We start from the raw sequence: 10,000 nt of genomic DNA, 5'->3' as shown, positions 1-10,000 counted from the left end.
TTAGTTTATATTCATGATTTTTCGCCATGATGATGGCATATATGATTTTCAAAAAGCTTGGTAGTCTCATAAATAAATGTATTTCCAAATACTGTAGTTTCCGTTCTCGTTTCCCTACCTTATACATACTATACATACACACAAACATATATATATATATATATATATATATATATGTATATATATATATATATATATATATATACATATATATATACATATATATATATATATATATATATATATATATATATATATATTGTATACATACATACATACATTTATATAATATATATAGATATATACATATATATACAGTATATATATATATATATATATATACATATATATAAATATATATATACATATATATATACATATATATATATATATATATATATATATATATGAATTGTTAAAAAACTGATGCATTACTTGTTTCCATATACTTTTTATATTTACCACGTAATATAAGCAAAGAAAGTTGAATGACACTGACTTCATTTATCAAACGGTTTTAACTCTTAGGCACAAAATTGAATTGCCTTATGAAAATAGTAGTCAATACAATAGGAATCTGTAAAACATGACAAAAGGAGGAACAATAGGATTATTACCTAGTGAAGGAAAACTTTTGCATAAAATGGAGATAAAAAAAATTAATGGATGTAATCTAAACGACGAAGAAATTTTATAATCACAAAAAGGAAGTATATTTAAAGTAAGGTAGAGGCAACCGAAAAAGAACAATTGGAGACTGCATAAAAATGAATTAAACTTATACACGAAGAATATAGACAGCGAAATTATGAGTGAGATGAGAAAAAGAAAGAAGGTAGGCGAAATAGGGAATGGGAAGGATGAACATTGAAAAGTAAGGAAAATAAGACATTGAAAAGCAGGACAGAATTTAAAAAGGGAAAAATAAACATTGGAAAGTAGGGAAGGATTGACGATAAAAAGTAAGGAAATGGACATCGAAAAGTATGATAGACTTTGAAAAGAAAGAAAAAAATTGACATTGAAAAGTAGGAAAGTATAGATAGTAAAAAAAGTAAGGAAAATAGACATTGAAAAGTATGATAGACTTTGAAAAGAAAGGAAAATAAGACATTGAAGAGGGTAGATTAGACATTAAAAACAAAAAATAAAATTGAAAAGTAGGGGAGGATAGACACTGTAAAGATCATAAAATCACAGGATCAAACAATTTGTCTTTGTTAGAGAGAGAGAGAGAGAGAGAGAGAGAGAGAGAGAGAGAGAGAGAGAGAGAGAGAGAGAGAGAGAGATTGTCGGATATCATATAAAGTGTACAGAGCCTAATTATATTCCCAATCGTACGTAGATTAATAAATGATTCAAAATTGACATTGACATGAAGAGAATGATTAGAAAATCGTCTGGTAACAAAATCTAACGTCAGCCTATAGACAAGATCATTTTAAAGTCTAGCTGAAGATAACGACAACACCACCTCCCCCCCTCCCATCCCGTCAGTCGGTCAAGGGTTTTCTGTTGCTCGGGGCAGATCGCCCAAACAAACATTGTGAGTCACATGACAACTACTCTCTCTCTCTCTCTCTCTCTCTCTCCTCTCTCTCTCTCTCTCTCTCTCTCTCTCTCTATAGCGCTCCTCGACCCCATACCAACCACCAAGCATAGCAAGTCATTCAATATGTTGAAACTCACGCGAAACCAACTGCTTTTGTTACACGCAATGTCGTGCAATGTTTTCTTATGGACACTCGGAACACGACATGGTCTAAACTTTGTTTATACTGACGATGACTGGCAATTAAGTTTAGAATTGAGAATATGGCAATAAAATGGAAAAGTTTATCGTTTAACAGCGAAGTTTTTAACCAACGGTAAGTTCAATTACCTTCAAATTTACTAATGCTATTTGTTAAGGGAACTGAGTATAATGTGAGAAACTATTAAAAAATATGAATCTGTTATTAATATCATTCATAATAGTAGTAGTATCACTATTGCAGTTATTATAACTGTTTATTTCATGACGACCACAATAACTTTGATAAAGGAATGAAAGTACAGGCACTTGACATCTCAGCCTTCGGCCTCCCATTCAAATATTGGTTGGCGGCCGAATTCCATTTGCACAAATATTCAAATAATCAGAGGCGAAAGACAGTAAGGTAAATTTGCGAGAATTGTCAGTGACTGACAGGTTATTTTCGTCAGTTCATAAACATATTTGGTCACGAGCTTTTCATAAATAAGGTGAATTACCTGGAGCGTTAGTAGCTCCAGCGAGGATTCATATGACTTGTGCATTAAAAGAGAAACATTACATCAAAGAGCCGAAGAGCCACTTCAACTTTCTTCTTCCACTTGGTCGTTCTCCTCAAACATCAACATGGAGAACTTACACAACAGTATATCACTGTACCTCCAGCAACCACCTGCAAACCCCCTCCCCCCCCAACCCCACTCCACACCCGCTATAAACAGGTAAATTTCATCATACTTTATTGCAAAGGCAATCAATGTGCAATTCGATTTATAAATTCCCCGTTCAATCCTGTATGGCTCTATTAATATATTTTCGACCAATCCCTATTCAGTATTATTGGCAAGGTGATTTCAATGAACACAAACTGCAAAATCTTCATTGACATCCATCCTAACTTATCTAACTCTCTTCGTCTTTTCCAGATATTTTGCTAAAACGCATACATATACATACACACACAATAATATATATATATATATATATATATATATATATATATATATATATATATATATATATATATATATATATACATATATATATATACATATATATATATACATATATATATACATATATATATATATATATATATATATATATATATATATATATATATATATATATATATATATATATATATATACTAGCAAATATTACCTTCTCTCGATTTTGTATGTGGAAGTATGTCAGATTCATGAAATAATTGCTATCTGTTTCTGTCTCATCAATTTCCGAAATTTCTCATGTGTGTTTGGACAATGGAAGGTATTACAACGAAAAGCTATAAGTAGACATCCCAATACGTATCAAATACCCGTCACATATAAATATAATCGCACGAACGATATTATTATTATTATTATTATTATTACTTGCTAAGCTATATAACCCTATTTAGCAAAGCAGGATACTATAAGCTCAGGGGCTCCAACAGGGAAAATAGCCCAGTGAGGAAAGGAAACGGGGAAAAATAAAATATCTTAAGAACAGCTGAGTCATTCGATTATAAAAATGGTAGGTTCTGCCAATGCCGAAGAGAAATTTAACCCTTATCACGTATTACATTTAAATTGCTAAACTTGAAATCAATAACGGCCAATAATATAGCAATGAACAGATTGACTACAGTCACGAAGTTTGTTATCTATCATAATTTGACTTCCTGATCGATTTATATAAAAAAAAAACACGCCATTTCAATGAATCGTATACAAGAGAAAAACGGAAATGAAATCACAAAGGAAACCTTGTATATACCTAGGTCTATAGACCTTGGTATATACCTGCCAAGTACATTAAACACGATTTGTGTCTATAGACGGTAATGCTAAACATTAGTTTCTGTCCACATTTCACTATATGGCAACATTTGGATGTTCTGGATTACTTTTGAATGCAATTACTTATATATGCGAAATATTAGATGAGGGTTTTTTTTATTCAAGTTATACCTAGATGTACAAATCTCATATAGCTGTGATTATGGAATTTTCCTTTGAACAATGCTCTTTTATGATCTTTAAAAATACGAAACGCATGTTTTCACAATTATCTTAGACGAAGTATCTCTAAAAGGACAGCAAATCGGAGTTTTTGCATATCATAATAATAATAATAATAATAACAATAATAATAATAAAGATGAAAATATACGTTCCAAATATGCTATTGCGAACACAATTATTTCAGAACCAAATACTGGCTGTCTGCTAGGAAGTTAGCAAAGCTTTCTCATATATTGCAAAACAGATTCTAAATTTTCTTGGAAGATGAAGACATAATACCGCAAAAAAATTATATGTTGCAACATGGTCATAATTAGCATAAAATTAACGTGAATCAAACTCCGTGATACAATTCGCATTGTCAAAAAAAATTGTCCAATATCAGTGATTCTTAAATGACCCTTTCCATTAATAAACTTTTGGAAAGGCAAATAAAACTGACAGAAGTAGCAATCATCTAAAGAATAACTTTAAAGAACATGAAGTCAGTAATCATTCAAGCGACCAATTCTTCATTAAAATCAATAGATAGATAGATAGCCAGACAAATACTGCAACACTTACGGGAGACGCAAGATGAGAAATTGTACCAGCATCCTTTCTTCCTGATGGTCTCGTTGTCGTACTGAAAAGGATCCTGCGTGGCGGGGACGTTGGCCGGAGGGCGGTCACGGTTGTTGTTGCCATTGCCTTGGTCCCAGGCGGCAAAGCGGCTCATGGACCCCTGCGTGCCCGGACGCTCCATTTCGTCCATCATGATGGAGAATTGGCCGTTCTACTCCCGACAAGCACTGGTGAACCTGGTGCCCAGAGAGGAACAAGGAAAAAGATGTGGAAAAATTAATATCATTTGTTATGGTATTTATAATTGAATGCTTGCTCTATCTTTTATTATGAAGACTGGCAAAACTTAATATTTACCTGTGTCACCTCTATTTCTAATTTTTCGCTAACAGGGGTTATAATGTTTGGATATTAGCTGAGAAACCCTATAATAATTCAAATATCATCTGCCAAGAGGCAATGAACGGGCTATAATGATTTAAATCTTAGCAGGCGAAGGCTCTAATAATTTAAGTCCTTGCTGACAGACTCTTTGAAGAGGCTATAATGATTTAAATGTTACCTGAAATTAGGCTATAATGATTCAAATCTTAGTTGACCAAGGCTGTACTGTACTAAACCTTAACCCAGGGAAGCTATATTGTTTGAATCTTAACTAAAGGAGACCATAATGTTTTCAATATTGGATAAGAGGGGCTATGGGGTGTTAAGCTTAGCTGAACAAGGAACTGGGGTTTTAAATCTTAGTAAAAGAAAAAAATTACATCATCGATAATAAAGAATACTTTCTTATACTGTGGAACAGTCTAACAATCAATATTAAACAATGACATACGTGAGGCACAACTTGTACCCTGGTTAGAGATAAATACGTGGATAGTCAAAGTGGAATGGATTAAAATCAGCATTCATTCATCTGTATGAGATAAAACCCAAATAGTAAAATGCTTCTACCCCATAGGATATTCGAACTAAAACCTCTTAATTTTCATGTTTGAAAGTACGTAAAAAAAAAAAAAAAAAAAAAAAAAAAAAAAAAAAAAAAAACAATAACTTAATAAGGAAGGTGGTGAATTATCATAAAGTGAATCACTCAATCGATAACTGAAACATGCCAAAAGTTCACCATCATTTGTAAAACAATATCTAGAAAAGATACGCTTGTTAGATGCAATCTGGTAGTTTCGATACGAATTTCCTTAATTTCAGAGTTGCATACAAGAAAAAAAAACACCTATATTATACGAAATTATTTGAAACTCGCACGCTCGCCTAAGCCCTAAACTGATCAGGACACAGCATACAATATATCCTTCACAAAACGGCTGCAACAATCAGGCAAAACTTACCATACCATTTTAGTCGAGATCCAATCGAGGCTATAATCTACTATACTCATTTTGAAACGAGGATCTTCAATATATCCCAGACCATAAATTACAGTTATAAAATGTAAATGTTATGCTGAGATCCATTCAAAAGAGTGATTCAACTTAAAACTGGTGTTAATCTATTAGAAAACTTGCACTAAGATGGAAAACAGACTAGTCTAGGTATTATAGTTACACAACAGCAAAGTAGCCACTAAAACATCACCTTTAAACGATGGTCAACGTATGAAATATTTTATCTTTTATCAGATAAGGAATCTTACACGGCTCAGATAACGTTCCACTATCAATTTTAATCTTACTTTACGTTCTTGCGTTTCCCATTATTTTTTTCTTTAATTTTTATATAAGAATCTATAAAATAAGCAAAACTATGAAATGAATTCCAACAAAGCAGAAAATTTAGATTATACATATGACGCACCGGGTACTAAAATCCTGTCATATCCTAACCCTAGAATTATAGTTATACGATGCATAACTAACGAGATTTGCCAGAACTAAACCAGCTATCTTGCAATTTATCATTGGCTGGAGTTTGACGCACAAGTTCCCGTCTTGGGAGTTGGGACCCAAAAGGGTTCTCTCAAAGAGCATTCTAATTAATTTCTCTCCAACACCAACGTAAAATCATTCTAATTATTTCTGGTATAATTGAGCTTTACGAAAATTCGAACTCTCTTGAAAGCAAGTCCCGCCGGGTTCATATAATTTCGGCCTTTGTGGAAGGTTAAATTGATGTCTTAGATGGGATTAGTCTTTGTACTGGCCTTGGGATCAGTATATATTGGTTAAGTTCGTTTCAATCACGCCGAGTCGGGTCCAAAAAGTCTATTGAGCTAAATCGTCTTAGGACTAACATTGGATATGCAACATCAATATAAAAGCTTGTGCGTTGGTAAATGTATTCTATATTAATTTAAGAATATTATGAATGACATACAAATATGGAAGCGAGATTCTGATATTGGCATGCCAGTTAGAAAATAAACGGGGTGAAAGTAACAGTATTATTATTATTACTAGCTAAGCTACAACCCTAGTTGAACAGGCAGGATGTTATAAGCCCAATGGCTCCAACAAGGAAACTAGCCCTGTAAGGAGAGTATATAGGAAAACAGATGAAATAATGAACACGACTGTACCCTCAAGCAAGAGAAATCTAATCCAAGACGGTGGAAAGCCATGGTAGAGGGTATGACCAAGGCCGTCTCGAGGGCTTGGTATGACACAACCCAAGACTCGAGAACAATGGTTTGATTTTGGAGTGTCTCTCTCCTAGAAGAGCTGTTTACTATTGCTTAAGAGTATATTCTACACTTTTCAAGAGGAAAGTAGCCACTGAACAAGGACAGTGCAGTAGTTAACACCTTCAGCGAAGAAGAATGAATCTTTCGGTTTTCTTAGTGTTTCATGTGTATGAGAAAAGAGGAGAATGTGTAAAGAATAGGCAAAACTATTCGGTGTATGTGTAGGCAAACTAGAAATGAGCCATAACCCGAGAGATATCCAATACACTACTATTTGGCCAGTCAAAAGACCGAATAACTAGCGGTAGTGTCTCAATGAGTGACTTGTGTCTTGGCCAACCTACTACAGTCCTCCCTTCACCAATATATTTCTCATAGATAGTGAACTCTTATACCATATCGTAACACCTTGAAGTCTTTCCACTGTTCTGCTAGGCAATAATGTGAGGGAATGTGAAGAAAAATGTGCATCAAATATCTTTAAAAACTAAATGGTTAAATATAGTTTTGATAAAGAAATCGGAGAAAATATAGTATTTTTCAGCTTCTTCGGAGCAACGTATTCAAGTTTTTAAGACGTTTACCTGTTAGACATGATCGCTGTTGTGTTGATGACCAACACGAAAGGAATTTTAATGAAATAGTCCAATTTAGGCTAAATTATACCTTTAAAAATTCTAGAAACAATAAGATCTACAAGAAATATCGAAAGACAACAAAATGGTTTATTACCTCCGCCAACGAAGTAGAAAGGAGGTTATGTTTTCACCACTGTTTGTGTGTGTGTGTGTTTGTGAACAACTTCCTGTCCACAATCTTAATCGTAGATTAATGGAACTTGCAAGGATTAACTTTTATTTAAAACTGGAAATGATAAAATTTTGGAAGGTCAATGTCACGGTCACGCAAAATCTCCAATTTATGTAATCAGCCATAAGTTTGGACATCGTTGTCACAGACTTCAAACTTGGTTCAAATTTGAGTGTATGAAAATTCACACCAATTAATACATGTCAAGGTTAAGCAAAAGGTCGAAAAATAAGCTGCTGTGGCGGAGGTCTGCGCTCTGAGTGCCCCTCTAGTTTCTCATATGAATTGAAAGAGAATTTGAATTTACCGAAGTAACAATCGTTTTAGCGATTCACTTCAAATGGGAATAATAAAAAGCGAAAATATTCATCTAACTATTCTATCAGAACAGGTTGCCTAGAATTGTCTCATCTTTCTAGTTTCCTTGCGCAGGCTATATTACGTTCCCTGGAAACCTTCTGTTGTGTGCAACCTTGACCAAACCAGCCTAGTAAGGGTGGCCCTGATCATGGCGATACGCAAACAGTTTCACTACGTTCTGTAGACACATTCTGCGTTATCTGTTTTTTTTGTCTCCGACAAGCCAAAGGTACAGAGGATAAAAATGAGTGAATGGGAACAATGATGAAGGAAATAGGATAAAATTTGGTGCATTCCTCTTTCTTGCCTTCCGAGGTGCGATCTCAAAAGCACACATGAATGCATTTCCTCTATTTCTCTTCCAACTCCCCTAATTAATCTACAAAAATGGTTAATAATACAATATCAATCACTTCTCTCTCGAAATCGAGTTTAAATATAATTAGTCGTAGACCACAACATTTAAGAAGCAAAACTATGTGGCGTTTTACATTCTGTGAATTTTGTACTCGATCTCAGATTTCTTAGTTAGATTATTATTCATGTATAAGGCGATTTTTTATTTGTTTCTCTTCTAAGCTGAAATAAGTCTAAAAATAGCCATTCCTATTTTCAATAAGCTCCCCTTTCATACTTCAGTACTGTGCGCACTTACCTACCTATTAACCTTTTACTCTGTTCTCTTGGGACGATACACCTGGAAAAAGCTTTGGATTCTTTCAAGCACCTAATTCCTGATGGATGTATATATATATATATATATATATATATATATATATATATATATATATATATATATATATATATATAAGCCTATACATATTCCCTATAATATGAAGGTTACGCACAATCATCCTCGCTTACGTTCTTGTTTTTTTTTGCCTTCATGTGCTTTAAGAATGTCCATTTCTATTGGATAACTATTGTACTAAAATGTCTCGAAATAAATAACCATATAACCAAAAGATAGCAATAAATACTCAAGGAACTAATGATAAAAATTACGAAAACTTTACCTCAAGTAGATTTAAGGCGATTGTTCTTGAACAAATAATGGTACAATAATTCAAGATCTCGAAATAAAAAGACTTTCCAAAATAAAAAAATGTGAAGCTCTCTGATATCTTGATTTAGCTATAAAGTTTAACTGCATCTGCCATCAAAAAAAATTTCCTATAAGGTATATTATACCGTTTCCTAAATCTGTTAGCTTTTCATGAGCTATGTAAACCATTAATGGAATACACCACTTCAAACTTCTACTATACGTATTTATGACAATTGCGGCAGAAGTAATTTATATTCTATAAAACTGTCATAAGTTAGCAGATGAAAATATCACTGAAAAATAAGTAAAGAATGTTACAATAGCAACCGAATGTCGATCTTTAATGCAACATTAAGGCGCACAATCTATTAACTTCAACTGATCAACAAAATGTCACTAACAGAAATGCGTTCCATGGAATCATGAGTGGAACCAAATGCTTTTCATGGCACCAAGAAATTCAAGAATCTATATTATTAAAGAGAAGTAAGGATATTATGTTAAAATTCTCCCCTCTACAGAATCAGTAGAGTTAGTGACGCAATAATTTAAAAAAGTATCAATCACTGCTTAAAGAAACAAAAAATTAACGTACGTTTCAATGTGAGAGACTTCAACACGGCTGGTTATTGACGATGACTAACACGAAATGAATTTTAATGAAATAGAGCCTACGTTAAGCTAAACGACATGTTTAAAATTCTTGAAACAATAATATGATCTACAAGAAATATATCGAAAGAACGTACGTGCAAATTCCCCACTTCAAGAAAGTTTGTCTCAAGAAGAATGCTCCTTCAAACACGGTCCTA

General features: G+C 33.3%; 1 protein-coding gene across 2 annotated transcripts in view; it reads right to left on the bottom strand.

The window, feature by feature from the left end:
- Positions 1-10,000, bottom strand: part of LOC137654672 (polycystin-2-like) — a 122,752-nt gene that overhangs the window by 112,345 nt on the left and 407 nt on the right. Inside the window, exons 1-2 of one of the 2 annotated variants that reach the window (XM_068388530.1) lie at positions 5,679-5,924; positions 4,330-4,565 (exon numbers count right to left, since the gene is read on the bottom strand). In XM_068388530.1, coding sequence (XP_068244631.1) covers positions 4,330-4,522 — 193 coding nt within the window. In that variant the 5' untranslated portion in view covers positions 4,523-4,565; positions 5,679-5,924. Of the gene's footprint in view, positions 1-4,329; positions 4,566-5,678; positions 5,925-10,000 lie in introns of those variants that run through there. The other variant, XM_068388529.1, reaches the window with a different exon arrangement.

The sequence above is a fragment of the Palaemon carinicauda genome, chromosome 15 (assembly GCF_036898095.1).
Source record: "Palaemon carinicauda isolate YSFRI2023 chromosome 15, ASM3689809v2, whole genome shotgun sequence".
Classification (NCBI taxonomy): Eukaryota; Metazoa; Arthropoda; class Malacostraca; order Decapoda; family Palaemonidae; genus Palaemon; species Palaemon carinicauda.
This window is presented reverse-complemented; position numbering and strand designations above follow the sequence as displayed.